This window comes from Triturus cristatus, chromosome 6, assembly GCF_964204655.1.
Source record: "Triturus cristatus chromosome 6, aTriCri1.1, whole genome shotgun sequence".
Taxonomy (NCBI): domain Eukaryota; kingdom Metazoa; phylum Chordata; class Amphibia; order Caudata; family Salamandridae; genus Triturus; species Triturus cristatus.
In genome coordinates, this window is record NC_140589.1 from 1,433,026,829 (window position 1) to 1,433,049,448 (window position 22,620).

Below are 22,620 nucleotides of genomic sequence, written 5' to 3' on the forward strand. Positions count from 1 at the left end.
TCTGTTACATCATATACATTTAATATTACGTGATGTGCGCGATTGGTATGCGACCAGTCCGCGACTCCTGCTCCTGCACATTCGCGCCACATGCACATCACGGCACGTCATATACGTGCTGGGGCGTGCTGGGTGCTCGACTCCCGCAAAAACAAAATTGTTCCCAAAAAATTGTTCCAAAGTGATATGTATGTGTCTTTAATGTACATATTAGGGCAAGAGATTATCTAAGATGTTCATAAAACTCACTCTCTGCTACTCACTCTCTGCTACTCACTCTCTGCTACTCACTCTCTGCTACTCACTCTCTGCTACTCACTCTCTGCTACTCACTCTCTGCTACTCACTCTCTGCTACTCACTCTCTCTCCACATGCACACATATATACGCATATGCATTTATATATGTGTGTATATATTATCTACTGGCGGTCGCCAGTAGGTAGTTATAGTTAGGACCAAGTTTCCATAGGAAATCTGAATATACTATTTTGAATAACTTTGGCGCCGGTTGATGAATCTTCCCAAATTTTCAAAACTAATGGGGTGCTCCGCTCAGCTCCTACCCTGAAAGTCTCGGGGGGGGGGGGATTCGTCAAGCGGGGGCCGAGAAAAAAGGGGGGGTCCCAAAATCCGTTTTCCCCATGCATTTTCCCATAGGACCTTTAGTCGAAGGTACAGCCCGAACGGCTGAACAGAATTACTTGAAATTTGGCAAAGAGGTAGTCCTCAGGTCAGGGAAGTGCCTTTTGCATATATGGAGACAATCTGTATAGTAGTTCCTGAGAAAATTGAGTTAAAAGCACATAAATATCTATAGCCGCGCACCGTGTGCGCACCCTAACGTGCGCGAGCGTAATTCTGATTGGTGGTTAAATGTCAGCGAACGTTCGAATCGGTCGAAATCAGGAAGTGTCGGCCGCCATTTTGTTTGTTTTCAGTGCGAGAGTGAAAAAGGAAGGTGGCGAACGTGAAAAGGGGGCAGGGTAGAGAGTTCCTGACCCCCTAGCCTTTGTCAGGGGGTCCCTGAAGGACCCCGAAGGAAGAAAAAGAAATTTACATTTTTTTCAAAAAACCGCGGGGTGCGCGCACGGTGCGCGCACCGTGAAAAACCCTAAAAAAAACCAAATTTTAATACGTAGTTTATTGTAAAATAAATATATAAAAAATATAATACATACATAACTTAGCATTTAAAAAACCGTACAAATTCACTGAAAAAAACCATAGGTTTCACACACGTTATAGTTAGGAATTAGCATTTAAAGAACCTTGCAAATTCACTTATAGTTATCTGAACTAACTATAACGGGGGAATTTCATTGGTTTTTTACGAGTGAAATGTCCACCTAACTATAACATGTGTGAAACCTATGGTTTTTTAAGTGAGTATATATATATATATATATATATATATATATATATATATATATATATACACACACACACATATAATCTGTATATCTATATAAATACAAATATAAATGCATACATATGCATGTTATGTACATGAAAGTTTGAAAAACACTAATACAAGCAAAGCTAAAAAAGCCACCTAATTACAAACAGAATTGCTTTAACTTAAACAAGGGCGAGACCTATTGCATTTTCAATGCTTGTTTACTTTGGTTCCATCAAGAAGGCATTCAGATGTGTCACACATTTGCCATAAGTTCTGAATGGTAGCACTCTAGTTGCTCATTAGATCACTGTAGTAAAGCTACTGCTCACCAGGGAAGTCTGCTGCTGGTATTCAAAGTTCATGTTTCAGTCTGCATGTCAGAATTTTTTTAATGAAATAGAAGAGGATTTGAGAAGTCAAAATGTGCCCTAATTTTTCTTTCTGCAGCACTTATCATAATTTCTATGGCAAAATAAACCCCCTCATTTTGTTCCTTTGCAAATTAAATGTTTTAAGTGTTACCACTTTATTCCAATCAAGATGGCTTAAGGTGTGCCATACGTTTATCATAAGTAGGACTGTTAGCGCTCTAGTTGTTCTTTGGAACTCTCTGGGAAGCTGCAGTAGAACACAAAGGAATCAACTGACAGTCTCTGCCCTTGTTGGATGTACATGTTTTACTGAGAATGTCATACTTCATTCTCACATGACTGAGAAAGATAATGTGAATTTACAGAAAATATGCTCTCAGTTTAGCTTATAGATCACCGTCCAAACCTCTGTGGGAAAAGCATGAGAAAATAGTTTTATCTCAAACATGATTCATGATATCCCAGCAGAAGGCATTTTCACATGGTAAAATCACCTTAGAACACACCACAATTCCTAAAATGAGTATGGTACAATCAACAAATGATTTATAATGTAACTAAAGTCTTAAAACCTATTAACTGGAATGCTTTTTAATGAGGTGCTATCATGTATATTGGTCCCAAGATGGCTGCCAACACTTTTTGGATGAAGTACTGACAGCCAATCAGATCTCACGATGAGATGTGTGGTTAGGCTCCGCCCAGATATATATGTGAATTTACTTTTGATGTTCTCAGGAACTACTGAACGTATTTGCACCATTTAAGCAAAAGGCACGACTCTGAACCAAGGTCTACCTTTCTGCCAAATGTGGTGTAATTCCGTTCAGCAGTTCGGGCTGTAGCTGCGACTAAAGGTCCCTATTGAAAATTGCATGGGGAAAACACGTTTTGGGCCCCCCCTTTTTTTCTCGGCCGCCGCTTCACGAATGCCCCCCCCCCCTGCCCCCGAAACTTTCAGGATAGCAGCGGACCGGAGCGGGCCACGAGTTTTGAAAATTACGCGAGGATTCGTCAACCGGCGCCAAACTTAATCTAAATAGAATGTTGCGGATTTCCTATGGATAATAATGGGTCCTAATTATAACTACCTACTGGCGACCGCCAGTAGGTAACATATATCTCAGGATGTTATCTGAAGAGTTGGTTTACAAATCAAATTATGCTGTGCCTTTTAGCATAACATTTGTAATGCTTTACAAATCTTAGTGTTCTCATTCATCCTTATCTAAAAATCTTTTAATGAAATATTACTTGGTCTTTGCTTGCTTTATTTATGAACAATTTATGATTCTTTTGAGACAGTGCTACCTTGGTCTGTATTGTCATACACTTGTGATTTGCAACATGTATACAAGGTAGTGTTTTTAATGACTTCTTATTAAAATTAAGTCTTCATAGTATCCAGTCGCAGTCTCCTTGCATATCAGTCTTTGATGAGAATTGAAATGAAAGATATATTGTTGCGGGAACCACAAGAGCTAGCCCAAAAGCAGTGTGTAACTCATATTTCTTTTATGATAGTGATCTTGAAATCTCCAGAGGACAGATTCCAAAATCCATGGATGTGCTTGCTAAGGAAATAGGATTGCTTTCGGATGAAATTGAAGTCTATGGCAGAGCCAAAGCTAAAGTACGTCTGTCATTGCTGGAAAGACTAAGAGAGCAGCCCAATGGAAAATACATTTTGGTTGCTGGGTGAGTAATCAGACTTGAATCATTTTATTTCTCTTTTACTTTCTTGAAAATGTGCTAAGCCTAATGCTCAGACCTAGGCTATGGGTGTTCTCTGTCATCTTTGTCACCTATATCTAAGACACATGGAGCCATATTGTGATTCCTTTTTTGTACTGCGATGCACAATCTATCTTTGACCCTATTGTCGTTCTTTAATTGCTCTTTCAAGTGCCACTTAATTACCTAGGGCAATCCTGAGTTAATCCATGAGTTGTAGACAATAATGTTAGAGACCCAGAGCTGTAATTGCTTCTCTGAGTTTCCAAGCTGTGCTGTCTAGAGCTTGTGTATAAACTCAGATTTTCTGAGTTGAGGTATGTGCTCTAGATGGCACCATTTATTATTATTTTTTTTTAAAACAAGAAAGGCTTATTCTATGTCGGCGCAGAATTGAGAATGAGTCATGATACGGCCCCAGATTACTTATCATCATTGTTGGAACAGTGCCGGTCAGGTTGCTGGTCATTCCTATCCCTATCTTATTCCCATTTCTAATCCATATCTTATTCCCAGTTCTAAACTATCGCCCACCTCCCACACTCCCTTTCCTCACAGCCATAATCACATCAATCTCTTCCCCCCCATAGTCACCCATCCCTCCTACCTCTACACTAATCCCTTAACAATGCTTAATTCTATCCCAGCTTACCTAGATGGTAATCGTCAAGCACTCCATCTATCCGTCATCTATCCGTCATCTATCCGTCATCTATCCGTCATCCAATCTTTATCCATCCATCATCCACCCACCCATCATCCACCCACCCGTCATCCAATCTTTATCCATCCATCATCCACCCGTCATCCACCCACCCATCATCCACCCACCCATCATCCAATCTTTATCCATCCATCATCCACCCACCCATCATCCACCTACCCACCCATCATCCACCCACCCATCATCCACCCACCCATCATCCACCCACCCATCATCCACCCACCCATCATCCACCCACCCATCATCCACCCACCCATCATCCACCCACCCATCATCCAATCTTCATCCATCATCCAATCTTCATCCATCTGTCATCCAATCTTCATCCATCTGTCATCCAATCTTCATCCATCTGTCATCCAATCTTCATCCATCTGTCATCCAATCTTCATCCATCTGTCATCCAATCTTCATCCATCTGTCATCCAATCTTCATCCATCTGTCATCCAATCTTCATCCATCTGTCATCCAATCTTCATCCATCTGTCATCCAATCTTCATCCATCTGTCATCCAATCTTCATCCATCCGTCATCCAATCTTCATCCATCCGTCATCCAATCTTCATCCACCCCTCATCCATTCACCCCTCATCCATTCACCCCTCATCCATTCACCCCTCATCCATTCACCCCTCATCCATGCACCCCTCATCCATGCACCCCTCATCCATGCACCCCTCATCCATGCACCCCTCATCCATGCACCCCTCATCCATGCACCCCTCATCCATGCACCCCTCATCCATGCACCCCTCATCCATGCACCCCTCATCCATGCACCCCTCATCCATGCACCCCTCATCCATGCACCCCTCATCCATGCACCCCTCATCCATGCACCCCTCATCCATGCACCCCTCATCCATGCACCCCTCCACCTGTCCTCTACCCACCCGTCCCCGTCCTCTACCCACCCAGCTGTCCTCTACCCACCCAGCTGTCCTCTACCCACCCACCCAGCCATCCTCTACCCACCCAGCCGTCCTCTACCCATCCATCCATCCATCCGTCATCATCCATCCATCCATCCATCCATCCATCCGTCATCATCCATCCGTCATCCCTCCATCCCTCTATCCCTCCATCCCTCTATCCCTCCATCCCTCCCTCCCTCCCTCCCTCCATCCCTCCCTCCCTCCATCCCTCCCTCCATCCCTCCCTCCATCCCTCCCTCCCTCCCTCCATCCCTCCCTCCATCCCTCCCTCCCTCCATCCATCCGCCAGCCATCCATCCGCCAGCCATCCATCCGCCAGCCATCCATCCGCCAGCCATCCATCCGCCAGCCATCCATCCGCCAGCCATCCATCCGCCAGCCATCCATCCGCCAGCCATCCATCCGCCAGCCATCCATCCGCCAGCCATCCATCCGCCAGCCATCCATCCGCCAGCCATCCATCCGCCAGCCATCCATCCGCCAGCCATCCATCCGCCAGCCAGCCATCCGCCAGCCAGCCATCCGCCAAGCCAGCCATCCATCCGCCAAGCCATCCATCCATCCGGAAAGCCATCCATCCATCCGGAAAGCCATCCATCCATCCGGAAAGCCATCCATCCATCCATCATCCATCCATCCATCCATCATCCATCCATCCGCCAGCCATCCATCCATCCATCCATCCATCCATCCGCCATCCATCCATCCGCCATCCATCCATCCATCCAGCCATCCATCCATCCGCCAGCCATCCATCCGCCAGCCAGCCATCCATCCATCCGCCATCCATCCATCCGCCATCCATCCATCCGCCATCCATCCATCCGCCATCCATCCATCCGCCATCCATCCATCCGCCATCCATCCATCCGCCCGCCAGCCATCTCCGCCATCCATCCATCCATCCATCCGCCATCCATCCGCCATCCGCCATCCATCCATCCATCCGCCATCCATCCATCCATCCATCCACCATCCATCCGCCATCCATCCACCATCCATCCATCCATCCATCCATCCGCCAGCCATCCATCCATCCGCCAGCCATCCATCCATCCGCCATCCATCCGCCATCCATCCATCCATCCGCCATCCATCCATCCATCCGCCATCCATCCATCCATCCGCCATCCATCCATCCGCCAGCCATCCATCCATCCGCCAGCCATCCATCCATCCGCCAGCCATCCATCCGCCCGCCCGCCATCCATCCATCCACCATCCATCCATCCATCCATCCATCCGCCAGCCAGCCATCCATCATCCATCCGCCAGCCATCCATCATCCATCCGCCAGCCATCCATCCATCCGCCAGCCATCCATCCATCCGCCAGCCATCCATCCATCCATCCGCCAGCCATCCATCCATCCATCCGCCAGCCATCCATCCATCCGCCAGCCATCCATCCATCCGCCAGCCATCCATCCATCCGCCAGCCAGCCATCCATCCGCCAGCCATCCATCCATCCATCCGCCAGCCATCCATCCATCCATCCGCCAGCCATCCATCCATCCATCCATCCGCCAGCCATCCATCCGTCCGTCAGCCATCCATCCATCCGTCAGCCATCCATTGGTCATCCACTCTTCATCCACTCTTCATCCATTGGTCATCCACTCTTCATCCATTGGTCATCCACTCTTCATCCATTGGTCATCCACTCTTCATCCATTGGTCATCCACTCTTCATCCATTGGTCATCCACACTTCATCCATTGGTCATCCACTCTTCATCCCTCCGTCATCCCTCCGTCATCCCTCCGTCATCCCTCCGTCATCCCTCCGTCATCCCTCCGTCATCCCTCCGTCATCCAATCTTCCATTGGTCATCTAATCTTCCAGTGGTCATCTAATCTTCATCTAATCTTCCAGTGGTCATCTAATCTTCATCTAATCTTCCAGTGGTCATCTAATCTTCATCTAATCTTCCAGTGGTCATCTAATCTTCATCTAATCTTTATCCAGTGGTCATCTAATCTTCATCTAATCTTTATCCAGTGGTCATCTAATCTTCATCTAATCTTTATCCAGTGGTCATCTAATCTTTATCCAGTGGTCATCTAATCTTTATCCAGTGGTCATCTAATCTTTATCCAGTGGTCATCTAATCTTTATCCAGTGGTCATCTAATCTTTATCCAGTGGTCATCTAATCTTTATCCAGTGGTCATCTAATCTTTATCCAGTGGTCATCTAATCTTTATCCAGTGGTCATCTAATCTTTATCCAGTGGTCATCTAATCTTTATCCAGTGGTCATCTAATCTTTATCCAGTGGTCATCCACTCTTCATCCATCCATTGGTCATCCAATCTACATCCGTCCATTTGTCATCCAATCTACATCCGTCCATTTGTCATCCAATCTACATCCGTCCATTTGTCATCTGTCCATTTGTCATCTGTCCATTTGTCATCTGTCCATTTGTCATCTGTCCATTTGTCATCTGTCCATTTGTCATCTGTCCATTTGTCATCTGTCCATTTGTCATCCATCATCAGTCGTCGTCCATCAGTCGTTGTCCATTCATCCGTCATCCATCCAATCGTCATCCATTCATCATCCAATCTTTATCCGTCATCCGTCCATCCATCCTCCATTCGTCCATCCATCATCCATTCGTCCATCCGTCATCCATTCGTCCATCCGTCATCCATTCGTCCATCCATCATCCATTCGTCCATCCATCATCCATTCGTCCATCCATCATCCATCCGTCGGTCCGTCCACCCACCCACCCACCCACCCACCCGTCGGTCCGCCCACCCACCCGTCGGTCCGTCCACCCACACACCCACCCACCCACCCACCCAACCGTCGGTCCGTCCGTCCGTCCACCCACCCACCCACCCACCCAACCGTCGGTCCGTCCGTCCACCCACCCACCCAACCGTCGGTCCGTCCGTCCACCCACCCACCCAACCGTCGGTCCGCCCACCCACCCGTCGGTCTGTCCGTCCACCCACCCACCCAACCGTCGGTCCGCCCACCCACCCGTCGGTCCGTCCGTCCACCCACCCACCCAACCGTCGGTCCGCCCACCCACCCGTCGGTCCGTCCGTCCACCCACCCACCCAACCGTCGGTCCGCCCACCCGTCGGTCCGTCCGTCCACCCACCCACCCACCCAACCGTCGGTCCATCCGTCCACCCACCCAACCGTCGGTCCGTCCGTCCACCCACCCAACCGTCGGTCCGTCCGTCCACCCACCCACCCACCCACCCAACCGTCGGTCCGTCCGTCCACCCACCCACCCACCCACCCAACCGTCGGTCCGTCCGTCCACCCACCCACCCACCCAACCGTCGGTCCGTCCACCCACCCACCCACCCAACCGTCGGTCCGTCCACCCACCCACCCAACCGTCGGTCCGTCTGTCCACCCACCCACCCAACCGTCGGTCCGCCCACCCACCCGTCGGTCCGTCTGTCCACCCACCCACCCAACCGTCTGTCCGCCCACCCACCCGTCGGTCCGTCTGTCCACCCACCCACCCAATCGTCGATCCGCCCACCCACCCACCCGTCGGTCCGTCCGTCCACCCACCCAACCGTCGGTCCGCCCACCCACCCGTCGGTCCGTCCGTCCACCCACCCACCCAACCGTCGGTCTGCCCACCCACCCGTCGGTCCGTCCGTCCACCCACCCACCCAACCGTCGGTCCGCCCACCCACCCGTCGGTCCGTCCACCCACCCGTCGGTCCGTCCGTCCACCCACCCACCCACCCGTCGGTCCGTCCACCCACCCACCCACCCGTCGGTCCGTCGGTCCGTCCACCCACCCACCCACCCACCCACCCGTCGGTCCGTCCACCCACCCACCCACCCACCCGTCGGTCCGTCCACCCACCCACCCACCCACCCGTCGGTCCGTCCACCCACCCGTCGGTCCGTCCACCCACCCGTCGGTCCGTCCACCCACCCACCCACCCACCCGTCGGTCCGTCCACCCACCCACCCACCCACCCGCCGGTCCGTCCACCCACCCACCCACCCACCCGCCGGTCCGTCCACCCACCCACCCACCCACCCACCCGCCGGTCCGTCCACCCACCCACCCACCCACCCACCCGCCGGTCCGTCCACCCACCCACCCACCCACCCACCCGTCGGTCCGTCCACCCACCCACCCACCCACCCGTCGGTCCGTCCACCCACCCACCCACCCACCCGCCCGCCCGCCCGCCCACCCACCCACCCGCCCGCCCGCCCACCCACCCACCCACCCGTCGGTCCGTCCACCCACCCACCCACCCACCCACCCACCCACCCGCCCGCCCACCCACCCACCCGCCCGCCCGCCCACCCACCCACCCGTCGGTCCGCCCACCCACCCACCCACCCATCGGTCCGCCCACCCACCCACCCGTCGGTCCGCCCACCCACCCACCCACCCGTCGGTCTGTCCACCCACCCGCCCGCCCACCCACCCACCCGTCGGTCTGTCCACCCACCCGCCCGCCCACCCACCCACCCGTCGGTCTGTCCACCCACCCGCCCGCCCACCCACCCACCCGTCGGTCCGCCCACCCACCCACCCACCCACCCATCGGTCCGCCCACCCACCCACCCACCCGTCGGTCCGTCCACCCACCCACCCACCCACCCACCCACCGGTCGGTCTGTCCACCCACCCACCCACCCACCCACCCACCGGTCGGTCTGTCCACCCACCCACCCACCCACCCACCGGTCGGTCTGTCCACCCACCCACCCACCCACCCACCGGTCGGTCTGTCCACCCACCCACCCACCCACCCGTCGGTCTGTCCACCCACCCACCCACCCACCCACCCGTCGGTCTGTCCACCCACCCACCCACCCACCCACCCACCCACCCGTCGGTCTGTCCACCCACCCACCCACCCACCCACCCGTCGGTCTGTCCACCCACCCACCCGTCGGTCTGTCCACCCACCCACCCACCCACCCGTCGGTCTGTCCACCCACCCACCCACCCACCAGTCGGTCTGTCCACCCACCCACCCACCCACCCACCCGTCGGTCTGTCCACCCACCCACCCGTCTGCCCACCCACCCACCCACCCGTCTGCCCACCCACCTGTCGCGTCGCGTCTCTGCAATCACCACCACGTAGCCAGGTCAGTTTCTATTATTTATTGCATGCATATGTATCTGCAGCCAGCATGCTGCACGTCCTGCCTCGTCCCCCGCTTCCTGTGTATATCGCCCCTCACCCCTTGACCGGAACTGGTGTCCGGTGACCTCTCCTGCCCTCTGCCCTCCTCGGGGTCCTAGTGCCTCATTTCTCAGGACACTACATCTCCCCCCTTTGTCACAAAGGCATTACGACAGTAGCATTCGTTGGTAGTAAAATGGGACAGTCCCTTTTGTAGTCAGTTGCAGGATGTGAACTGTCGACTGATGTGACCCGTGAGATGCTGCCTAGAGCGGCATTTCACATTTCCTCTATTAGTCTCTTCGGTCTCACAATGTCTCTTCTTGGCCTCTCTGTTAGACGGCGACCTCAGAGGAGCCCGGAAAGGGGTCCTGACTTCCCTGAGTCCCACCCGCGTAGTATTGTAGCCGGGCACTGGCGAGAGATTCCCCAGGGGGAGGAATCTCGGAACTAGGATCGTACTTCTGGCGCCACACGACACAGGGAGACCACACTGGGTATTCTCAGAAACAAGCTTTATCAAATAAGTATCACTGCAAATATGTACAAGGTGAGCACGGGCTCAAGAGTCTCGGAAAGGTAGGGGGTAGCGGGACTGTCTCTGGTAACGGTTCCAAGCAGGGACGTGTCCGGCGCACAGCTCACAATCCTCGAGCTGGGGGATACGTGGTCGGAGTCGGGGTCCGGCGGGACCGGGAGAGTCTGGGGGAGCCGCGAGTCACTCAGCAGGGCTCAGGTACAAGTTCGGAGGTCTTACGATCTTCAGGGAGCCGCGAGTCACTCAGCAGGGCTCAGGTACAGGTTCGGAGGTCTTACGATCTTCAGGGAGCCGCGAGTCACTCAGCAGGGCTCAGGTACAGGTTCGGAGGTCTTACGATCTTCAGGGAGCCGCGACCACGTCAGCAGGCTCTCGTTGTTCCAGCGTCGAATCTGCCGGACAGTCTCAGAGCACCCCTTGTTATAGGTCGACCCCGCTTTGATGTCCGGAGTCTGCGCAGGCAGGGGTCTCGTCACCTGGGGGCCGTTTGTCGGGGTTTCCTGCTATTGTCTTTTGATCCTTTCAGGGCCGGGTCGGGAGGAGTCTCAGACACCCAGCAGGCACGGAGCCAGCCCGCAGGGAGGCCGGAGGGCCGATCGAAACCCATCGTCCCAGGGGAGTTCAGAGGTGCGATAGAAACTGCTCCTCCCTCTCTCATCCCCTGGAAGCGTGATGTCCTCCAGCCAGAGTGGCGCCTCGAGGCCCGGGTCGCGCTGGAGCCGGGCGGCCATCTTGTTGCAGGGAGTGGGCACGCGGGCCCGGGGTGGCCGAAAGGAGAGAGGCCATGGACGGGGATGTCCGGGGTTGGTGCAGGTGCCCTGGTGGGAAAGGTCGGCTGGGCCGCGTGCTTGGGCTGCAGGCACCCGGTTTCGGGGGTGCGGGGGCACGGAGGGCCATTCTACGAGGCCGGGTCCAACACGCGTCCCCCCCAGCTGAAAGCCGGAGAGAACTGCCCATCACCTTGGGGGGTTCTCTTCGCTGAGGCGGAAGAACCGGGAGAGGCCGTCAGCGTTGGCGTGGTCCGTCCCAGGGCGGTGTTCTACGGTGAAGTCCATTCCCTGGAGGGAGATTGACCACCGCAGTAGCTTGGGGTTTTCTCCTCGCATCTGCATGAGCCATCGCAAGGGCCGATGGTCAGTTTGGACCCTGAAATGAGTGCCGAACAGGTAGGGTCGTAGTTTTTTGAGTGCCCAGACCACGGCAAAGGCTTCGCGCTCTATGGTGCTCCACTTCTGTTCTCGGGGTAGCAGCCGCCGACTGAGGAAGGCGACGGGCTGGTCTAGGCCTTGATCATTCACTTGGGACAGGACGGCCCCAATGCCATGCTCGGAGGCATCGGTCTGGACTATGAACTCCTTGGTGTAGTCGGGAGCCTGGAGGACGGGGGCCGTGCACATGGCCTTTTTTAGAGCATCGAAAGCTTCCTGGCAGGCAGCCGTCCATTGCACCTTCTTTGGCTGTTTTTTAGACGTGAGTTCAGTGAGAGGGCCGACCAGGCTGCCATACCCCCGAATGAATCGGCGGTAGTAGCCCGTGAGTCCCAGAAAGGCTCGGACTTCCGTTTGGGTGATGGGTGGGTCCCAGGCCAGGATGGCGTCGATCTTTGGCTGTAGAGGAGCGACCTGGCCACTCCCGACTTGGTGCCCCAGGTAGACTACGGATCCTTGCCCGATCTGGCACTTGCTGGCTTTTACGGTGAGGCCCGCCTGGCGCAGGGCGGTTAGCACTCTCCGGAGGTGCTGGAGGTGCTCGCTCCACTCTGAACTGAAGACAGCGATGTCGTCCAGATAGGCCGCGCTGAACTGTTCTAGCCCGGCCAGGACCCTATTTACCAGTCTCTGGAAAGTGGCCGGGGCATTTTTCATCCCGAAGGGCATCACGCGGAAGCGGTAGTGCCCATCGGGGGTGGAGAAAGCAGACCTCTCCTTGGCCCCTTCGGTGAGCGCAATCTGCCAGTAGCCGCAGGTGAGGTCGAAAGTGCTGAGGAACCGGGCGGCCCCTAGTCGGTCAATGAGCTCGTCGGCTCGTGGAATGGGGTGGGCATCGGCTCGGGTAACGTCATTGAGCCCCCGGTAATCCACGCAGAACCGGAGCTCGGGGGCGACACCGGGGGCCGCTGCCTTCGGGACCAGGACCACGGGGCTGGCCCAGGGACTGTCAGAGGGCTCGATCACCCCCAGGGTCAACATCTTTGAGACTTCGGCTTGAATACAGGACCGGACCCGGTCAGGAACCCGGTAGGCTCGGTGTCTCACCGGAGGGCTGTCCCCGGTGTCCACATCGTGAACACACCAGTTGGTGACCCGGGGGGTCAGGGAGAAGAGGTCAGAAAATTGTCTGAGGAGCTGGCGGCAGTCCGCTTGTTGCTGGGCAGTGAGGGCTGGGGAGAGGTTCACTCCCTCCACGGAGCCATCCTGCTCCTTGACACACAGGAGGTCCGGGAGGGGATCCGACTCATCTTCGGCCCCGTCATCGGTGGCCAGCAGGAGGCTCAGTTCTGTCCGCACGAAGTGAGGCTTGAGGCGGTTCACGTGCAGGACCCGGAGGGGATCCCGAGGCGACTGGACGTCCACCAAGTAGGTGACTTGGCTCTTCCTCTCAACCACTTTGTAGGGCCCAGTCCATCGGTCCTGGAGAGCGCCAGGCTTCACGGGGGCCATGACCCACACCTGCTGGCCCGGCTGGAACTCGACCAGAGTAGCATTCTGGTCGTACCAGCGCTTCATCTCTTCTTGACTCGCCTCCAGGTTGGCCTCGGCCAGTTCTCGGAACCTCCTGGTCTGGTTCCGGAGGGCCAGGACATATTGGAACACATCTCGGGGGGTGGTCTGGGGTGCTGCCTCCCACCCTTCCTTAACCAAGCTGAGGGGACCTCGGACGGGGTGCCCATAGAGTAATTCAAACGGGCTGAACCCTAAGGACTTCTGGGGGACCTCCCGGTAAGCGAACAAGAGGCAGGGGAGCAGGACGTCCCACTTACGCCGGAGGGGCTCTTCTAGGCCAGCGATCATCCCTTTCAAAGTCCTATTAAACCTCTCTACTAGGCCGTTCCCTTGGGGATGGTACGGGGTGGTGAACTTATAGGACACCCCACATTGTTGCCACAGGGACGTCATATACCTTGATATAAAATTAGTGCCGCGATCGCTCACGACCTCGTGGGGGAAACCCACCCTGGAAAAGATCCCCATCAGGGCCCGGCCCACCACGGGGGCCGTAATGGTGCGCAGGGGAATAGCCTCTGGATAGCGGGTGGCGTGGTCTACTAGGACCAAGATGAAGCGGTGACCTTGGGAGGTGGGGGGGTCCAGTGGCCCCACGATGTCGATTCCGACTCGTTCGAAGGGGGTACTGACGACCGGGAAGGGTTGGAGGGGAGCCTTGCGCTTCCCCCCACTCTTCCCACTGGCTTGGCACGTGGGGCAGGACTTGCAGTGTGCCTCTACCGCTGCTTTCATCTTAGGCCAATAAAAATGGGTCACGAGACGGCTGTAGGTCTTGTCCTGACCCAGGTGACCGGCAAGGGGGACATCGTGGGCTAAGCCCAGGAGGAAATCCCGGAAGCGGAGGGGTACCACCAGTACCCGTCCGGATCCCAGCTCCACTGATTTCTGCTCACTATACAGGATGTTATTCTCCCAATAGATTCGGTGCGTTCCGGTCTGGTCACCTGCGGCTTGGCCCTCGGCCTGGCGCCGCAGCCCGACCAGGGAAGAACAGGTGGCTTGCTCCCGGCAAAATTCTTCCCGGGTGGGCCCGCCCTCGTGGCGCCAATGGGCCAACTCGGGTAGATCCCCCAACTCGGGGACCGGGGCGGGGTCGGATGGTGCGGGTTCGTCGCTGGCGACGGACCCTTCCGATGGGGGAACGGGAGGACCCTCGGCGGGGACGGTACGGGTTTCTTCGACCGGGGTGCTCTCGACTTCTCTCCGGGGAGTGAGTCGGGCTGTCATAGATCGGGTGGTGGCACACACCCACTCGGGGAGTCCCATCATTCCTAGGTGGGCCTTGCGCTCTACGTGCTTCCAGGGAGAACTCTCCAGGTCGTTCCCTAAGAGGCAGTCGACCGGCTGGGAGGTTCTTACGGCCACCTTGAGCTTCCCTATCACCCCTCCCCACTCAAATGGCACCAGGGCTACCTGACACATACTTTCCCTATTGTCTGCAGAGATTACGGGGCAAAAGACATTGGGGAGGATCTGCTCCTCGGGAACTAGGTGCCTGAGGACACCGGTGATACTGGCCCCGGTGTCCCGCAGGGCCTCTACCTGGTGGCCGTTGATCTTAACGAGCTGCCCATATTTCTGTGTGTTGGACGGTAGGAGGCTACCAGGGATCATTTCCCTATCTCCCAGGGATACTAGGGCCATAGCGGCGGGTTCCCACTCCTCGGCTTCCTCAACCTCCTCCCCTAGGGCTACGTTGGCTATCTGTCTCGCAGGGGTGACTTGGGTGGCCATGGGGCACTCTGGGTCATTGGCGTAGTGCCCGGGTTTCTGGCAACGAAAACATGTGACGGTCACCCGGTGTCCTCGTCTCCCAGGGGGCCCTGTTACTGGTGGGGGGGGCGCCGGGAAAGGTGGAGGTGGTGTCTTCGGGGGGCTAGGCTGGGACTCTCTCGGCCCTCCCTGGTTCCCTCCCCCTCTCTGGCGGGGTGGTCCCTGACTGGTTCGGGGGTACTCTCCTACCATGCCCCGGGAGACCCGGGTGTTGGTCCAGCGGTCGGCCTCCACAGCCAGCTTCCGGGGATCTGTGAGCTTGCTATCCAGCAGATGTTGACGCAGCTCTACGAAGCAGTTCGCAGCCAGATGTTCCCATAACATGAGGTCAGTGAGTTCGGCAAGGGTGGTGACCTTGCTGCCCTTGACCCACCCATCGAAGGCCCGACTAAAAAAGTTTACATACTCAACCCAGGTGGTGCCCGGGATCTTCCTGCAGTCCCGGAACCGTTGGCGATACATTTCTGGGGTGAGGCCGTATCTTGTGAGGAGCGCCTCTTTCATGTGGCTGTAGGAGGTCTGCAGGGAGAGGGGTAGGTCGAGCAGGGTGTCCCTTCCTTCGCTCAGAAACCGCCCCCACAACCCCGCCCCCCAGTCCTGCTGTGGAATCCGATGGGAGGTCATGGCGACCTCGTAGGCCCGAAACCATTGCTGAATGTCATCGTTTTTATAATATTCTTTGACCACATCCTTGGGGATGTGGACCTTCTGTTCCGCTGGGGGGGCCGTCTCTCGGTTCCCCGAGGGCCTACCGTCCTCATTTCGGGCCTTGAGCTCGAGTTCCTTTAAGCTGCGTTCGTGCTCTAGTTGGAGCTTTCTTCCTTCGTGCTCCCGTTGGAGCTTCTTTTCTTCTAGTTCGCCTTGTACGCGCATTTGCTCTACCGCTAGCTTTTTCTCCGCTAACTTCAATTCGCCCTCGATCTTGAGTTTGGCTAACTCGAGTTCATGACTGCGGCGTCTCTCTGTCCGCGAGTTCTCCCGGGGATAGGCCCCCGTCTGGTACGATGCCTTGCACCTGATTGTCGCTGCTTTCACTTGGAGGGGGTTCGGTTTCGTCGGGGCGCTCCCCCGTGCCTTCCGGGCGGGATGCCCCGGTCTCCACCCAAGTTTTCAGTGCTTTCTGCAAGTCTTCCTTAGTGTTGAGGCCAGTGGTAGCTATTTTAAGTTCTTTGCAAAATTGTTTTAGCTCTTTGTGTGTGTATTCTTCCAGATGCTCCACCTGGAACATTCTGTTGGTGTTGGTTTCTGCGGAGCTCATGGCGCTTCCTTCTGCCATCTTTGTTGGTCGTGCGTCCGTTGTTCACTGTACGATCTCTAGGTGATGGGCCCGAATCCCGTCGCTTGCCACCAATGTTAGACGGCGACCTCAGAGGAGCCCGGAAAGGGGTCCTGACTTCCCTGAGTCCCACCCGCGTAGTATTGTAGCCGGGCACTGGCGAGAGATTCCCCAGGGGGAGGAATCTCGGAACTAGGATCGTACTTCTGGCGCCACACGACACAGGGAGACCACACTGGGTATTCTCAGAAACAAGCTTTATCAAATAAGTATCACTGCAAATATGTACAAGGTGAGCACGGGCTCAAGAGTCTCGGAAAGGTAGGGGGTAGCGGGACTGTCTCTGGTAACGGTTCCAAGCAGGGACGTGTCCGGCGCACAGCTCACAATCCTCGAGCTGGGGGATACGTGGTCGGAGTCGGGGTCCGGCGGGACCGGGAGAGTCTGGGGGAGCCGCGAGTCACTCAGCAGGGCTCAGGTACAAGTTCGGAGGTCTTACGATCTTCAGGGAGCCGCGAGTCACTCAGCAGGGCTCAGGTACAGGTTCGGAGGTCTTACGATCTTCAGGGAGCCGCGAGTCACTCAGCAGGGCTCAGGTACAGGTTCGGAGGTCTTACGATCTTCAGGGAGCCGCGACCACGTCAGCAGGCTCTCGTTGTTCCAGCGTCGAATCTGCCGGACAGTCTCAGAGCACCCCTTGTTATAGGTCGACCCCGCTTTGATGTCCGGAGTCTGCGCAGGCAGGGGTCTCGTCACCTGGGGGCCGTTTGTCGGGGTTTCCTGCTATTGTCTTTTGATCCTTTCAGGGCCGGGTCGGGAGGAGTCTCAGACACCCAGCAGGCACGGAGCCAGCCCGCAGGGAGGCCGGAGGGCCGATCGAAACCCATCGTCCCAGGGGAGTTCAGAGGTGCGATAGAAACTGCTCCTCCCTCTCTCATCCCCTGGAAGCGTGATGTCCTCCAGCCAGAGTGGCGCCTCGAGGCCCGGGTCGCGCTGGAGCCGGGCGGCCATCTTGTTGCAGGGAGTGGGCACGCGGGCCCGGGGTGGCCGAAAGGAGAGAGGCCATGGACGGGGATGTCCGGGGTTGGTGCAGGTGCCCTGGTGGGAAAGGTCGGCTGGGCCGCGTGCTTGGGCTGCAGGCACCCGGTTTCGGGGGTGCGGGGGCACGGAGGGCCATTCTACGAGGCCGGGTCCAACACTCTCCACCTGTCCTTGGCCCTCCTTTGGCCTTGTTGCTTCTGCGACACCTGCTCCATTGCATTCCTTCGTTGTTGTTATCCCTTCGGTGCCTGTCACGTGTTCTTCCTCTTTTTCTTCTTTCAAGCCTTTGAAGTGTGAGCTGTTCCTTGTGATTCGCCTGCTGTCTGACTCTGCTGTTATCATTGTTCCTTTCACTTGTGTTATCGTCAATGGGTCGTGGGCGAATGCACTGTCTGACTTCCGTTGTTGTCTCTGTCGTACAATGACAGTGTCTCCTTCATGGAGGTGTGATTCGGTGGCATGTCGTCTTCCATCAGCATATTCCTTCATTCTCTTCTTGGCTGCCTCATCTTTTGCTGCCACGCCTTCGTGCCCCGGCGCGGCCAGTCCTTCTATCTGCGGCAGCCTTGTTCTGCTTGTCCTCCCTAGTACTAGCTCCGCCGGGCATTTCCCTGTAGATCCATGAGGCGTGTTTCTGTAATCCCTCAGCATTTGGCATAGTGCTTGTCCTAGGGAAATCTGCGACAGTTTCGCCCTCTGAACTGCCTTCTTGATGTTTCCCATAAATCTTTCGACCATGCCGTTTGCTTGCGGCCATAGTGGTGTTACCTTTCTGTGCTGTATTCCGAGGTAAGCCATGAACCTTCGGAACTCCTCTCCTGAGAACGGAGGGCCATTATCCGTTTTCACCGTCTCCGGGGAGCCCCATGCTGCGAATATGTCGTCCAGAACAGGTAGCGTTGCGGCTGCTGACGTTGAGGAGACTGATCGCACAATCGGGAATCTGGAGTATTCATCTATTATGACCAGTAGGTAAGTTCCCGCGTCTAGAGGTCCAAAGAAATCAGCGGCCATTGTTGTCCATACTGCTCTTGGTAGTTCCGACATTTGCAGTGGTTCTTGTCTTGCAGGCGGACCCGTCTTGTTGTTATCCCTTCGGTGCCTGTCACGTGTTCTTCCTCTTTTTCTTCTTTCAAGCCTTTGAAGTGTGAGCTGTTCCTTGTGATTCGCCTGCTGTCTGACTCTGCTGTTATCATTGTTCCTTTCACTTGTGTTATCGTCAACCTGCGGATCATGTCGTTCAGATGAGGTCCTGGATGACGTTCCCTCGATATTGCAGTGTTCGGTAGTCTCATGTCCACACAGATCCTTATTTTGGACGTATTTTTCTTCGGGACTGCCACAATCGGTGATACCCACGGTGTTGGCCCGTCTGCCGGCTCAATTATGTCTTGCTGCAGTAAGTTATTTATTTCTTCCTCCACTTGCGGTTGTAGGTGGATCGGCACTCTCCTGTGATGCTGTGCCACTGGTCTCACCGCTTCATTTATGTGTAGGGTGTTGGACCCGGCCTCGCAGAACGGCCCTCCGTGCACCCGCACCACCGAAACCTGGTACCTGCAGCCCCAACCACCCGGCCCAGCCGGTCCTTCCTACCAGAACACCCGCACCCGGCCCGGACATCCTCGTCCATGGCCACTCTCCTTTCGGCCACCCCGGGCCCGCATGCCCACTTCATGCGTCAAGATGGCCGCCCGGCCCCAGCGCGACCCTGGCCTAGAAGCGCCACTCCGGCTGGAGGACATCACACTTCCAGGGGGATGAGAGAGGGAGGAGCAGTTTCTATCGCACCTCTGGACTCCCCTGGGACGATGGGTTTCGATCGGCCCTCCGGCCTCCCTGAGAGCTGGCTCCACGCCTGCTGGGTGTCTGGGACTCCTCCCGCCCCGGCCCTGAACGAGATCAAAAGACAATAGCAGGAAACCCCGACAAGCGACCCCCAGGTGACAAGACCCCTGCCTCCACCGACCCCGGACATCAAAGAGGGGTCGACCTATAACAAGGGGTGCTCTGGGTCGGTCCGGCAGATTCGACGCTGGAACAACGTAAGCCTGCTGAGTGACTCGCGGCTCCTGGAAGATCGTAACACCTCTGAACTTGTGCCTAAGCCTGCTGAGTGACTCGCGGCTCCTGGAAGATCGTAACACCTCTGAACTTGTGCCTAAGCCTGCTGAGTGACTCGCGGCTCCTGGAAGATCGTAACACCTCCGAACTTGTGCCTAAGCCTGCTGAGTGACTCGCGGCTCCTGGAAGATCGTAACACCTCCGACTTTGCGCCTAAGCCTGCTGAGTGACTCGCGGCTCCTGGAAGATCGTAACATCTCCGAACTTGTGCCTAAGCCTGCTGAGAGACTCGCGGCTCCTTGAAGATCGTACACCTCTGAACCTGTACCTGAGCCCGCTGAGTGACTCGCGGCTCCCCCAGACTCTCACGGTCCCGCCGGACCCCGACTACGACTCCGTATCCCCCGGCTCGAGGATTGTGAGCTGTGCGCCGGATACGTCCCTGCTTGAACTTTTGCCAAAGACTGTCCCGCTACCCCCCTACCTTTCCGAGACTCTTGAGCCTGTGCACACCTTGTACATATTTGCCGTGATAACCTACTTGATAAAGATTGTTTCTGAGAATAACCAGTGTGGTTACTCTGTGTCGTGTGGTGCCAGAAGTACGATCCTAGCTGCGAGATTCCTCCCCCTGGGGAGTCTCCCGCCAGTGCCCGGCTACGATACTTCGAGGGTGGGTCTCAGGGTAGTCAGGACCCCCTTCCGGGCTCCTCTGAGGTCACCGTCTAACATTGGTGGCAAGCGACGGGATTCGGGCCCATCACCTAGAGATCGTACCATGAACAACGGACGCACTACCGACAAGGATGGCAGAAGGAAGCGCCATGAGCCCCGCAGAAAACAACGCCAACAGGGTGTTCCAGGTGGAGCATCTAGAAGAATATACACACAAGGAGCTGAAGCAATTTTGCAAAGAACTTAAAATCGCTACCACTGGTCTCAACACGAAGGAAGATTTGCAGAAAGCACTGAAAACTTGGGTGGAGACCGGGGCCTCCCGCCCGGAAGGCACGGGGGAGCGCCCCGACGAAACCGAACCTCCCCAAAGTGAAAGCAGCAGCAATCAGGTGCGAGGAGGCGTACCAGACGGGGGCTTCTCCCCAGAAGAACTCGCGGACAGAGAGAGAAGCCGCAATCATGAACTAGAGCTGGCCAAACTCAAAATTGAGGGCGAATTGAAGTTAGCGGAAAAAAAGCTAGCGGTAGAACAAATGCGTGTACAAGGCGAACTGGAGGAGAAAAAGCTCCAACGGGAGCACGAAGGAAGGAAGCTCCAGCTGGAGCACGAACGCAGCTTAAAGGAACTCGAGCTCAAGGCCCGAAACGAGGAAGGGAGGCCCCCAAGTAACCGAGAGACGGCCCCCCCAGCGGAACAGAAGGTCCACATCCCGAAGGATGTGGTCAAGGAATATTATAAAAACGATGACATTCAGCAATGGTTTCGGGCCTACGAGGTCGCCATGACCTCCCATCGGATCCCGCAGAAGGACTGGGGGGCGGGGCTGTGGGGGCGGTTTCTGAGCGAAGGAAGGGACACCCTGCTCGACCTACCCCTCTCCCTGCAGACCTCCTACAGCCACATGAAAGAGGCTCTACTCACAAGATACGGCCTCACCCCAGAAATGTACCGTCAACGGTTCCGGGACTGCAGGAAGATCCCGGGCACCACCTGGGTGGAATATGTAAACTTTTTCAGTCGGGCCTTCGATGGGTGGACCAAGGGCAGCAAGGTCACCACCCTGGCCGAACTCACTGATCTCATGTTGTGGGAACATCTAGCTGCGAACTGCTTCGTAGAACTACGTCAGCATCTGCTGGACAGTAAGCTCACAGATCCCCGGAAGCTGGCTGTGGAGGCCGACCGCTGGACCAACACCCGGGTCTCCCGGGGCATGGTAGGAGAGTACCCCCGAACCAGTCAGGGACCACCCCGCCAGAGAGGAGGAGGGAACCAGGGAGGGCCGAGAGAGTCCCAGCCTATCCCCCCGAAGACACCACCTCCACCTTTCCCGGCGCCCCCTCCACCAGTAACCGGGCCCCCTGGGAAACGGGGACACCGGGTGACCGTCACATGTTTTCGCTGCCAGAAACCCGGGCACTACGCCAATGACCCAGAGTGCCCCATGGCCACCCAAGTCCCCCCGACGAGACAGATAGCCAACGTAGCCCTGGGGGAGGGGGTGGAGGAAGCCGAAGAGTGGGAACCCGCAGCAATGGCCCTAGTATCCCTGGGAGATAGGGAGATGATCCCTGGTAGCCTCCTCCCCTCCAACACCCAGAAGTATGGGCAGCTTGTCAAAATCAATGGCCACCAGGTAGAGGCCCTGCGAGACACCGGGGCCAGTATCACCGGTGTCCTCAGGCACCTAGTCCCCGAAGAGCAGATCCTCCCCAACGTCTTTTGCCCTGTAATATCCGCAGACAATAGAGAGAGCATGTGCCAGGTAGCCCTGGTGCCATTTGAGTGGGGAGGGGTGATAGGCAAACTCAAGGTGGCCGTAAGAACCTCCCAGCCGGTCGACTGCCTTTTAGGGAACGACCTAGAGAGTTCCCCATGGAAGCACGTAGAGCGTAAGGCCCACCTGGGAATGATGGGACTCCCCGAGTGGGTGTGCGCCACCACCCGATCTATGTCCGCCCGACTCACTCCCCAGAGGGAAGTCGAGAGCACCCCGATCGAAGAGATCAGAACAGTCCCCGCCGAGGGTCCTTCCGTCCCCCCATCAGAAGGGTCCGTCGCTAGCGATGAACCCACACCATCCGACCCTGACCCGGTCCCTGAGTTAGGCGATCTACCCGAGTTGGCCCAATGGCGCCACGAGGGCGGACCCACTCGGGAGGAGTTTTGCAGGGAGCAAGCCACTTGTCCTTCCCTGGTCGGGCTGCGGCGCCAA

The 22,620-nt window shown here is 56.2% G+C and overlaps 1 protein-coding gene across 3 annotated transcripts in view; it reads left to right on the forward strand.

Moving 5' to 3' along the window:
- MTHFD1L (methylenetetrahydrofolate dehydrogenase (NADP+ dependent) 1 like) overlaps window positions 1-22,620 on the forward strand; it is a 1,409,858-nt gene that overhangs the window by 352,935 nt on the left and 1,034,303 nt on the right. For all 3 annotated transcript variants that reach the window (XM_085612491.1, XM_085612490.1, XM_085612492.1), the window contains exon 11: window positions 3,297-3,470. In XM_085612491.1, the coding sequence (XP_085468617.1) occupies window positions 3,297-3,470 (174 nt within the window). The remainder of the gene's footprint in view (window positions 1-3,296; window positions 3,471-22,620) is intronic.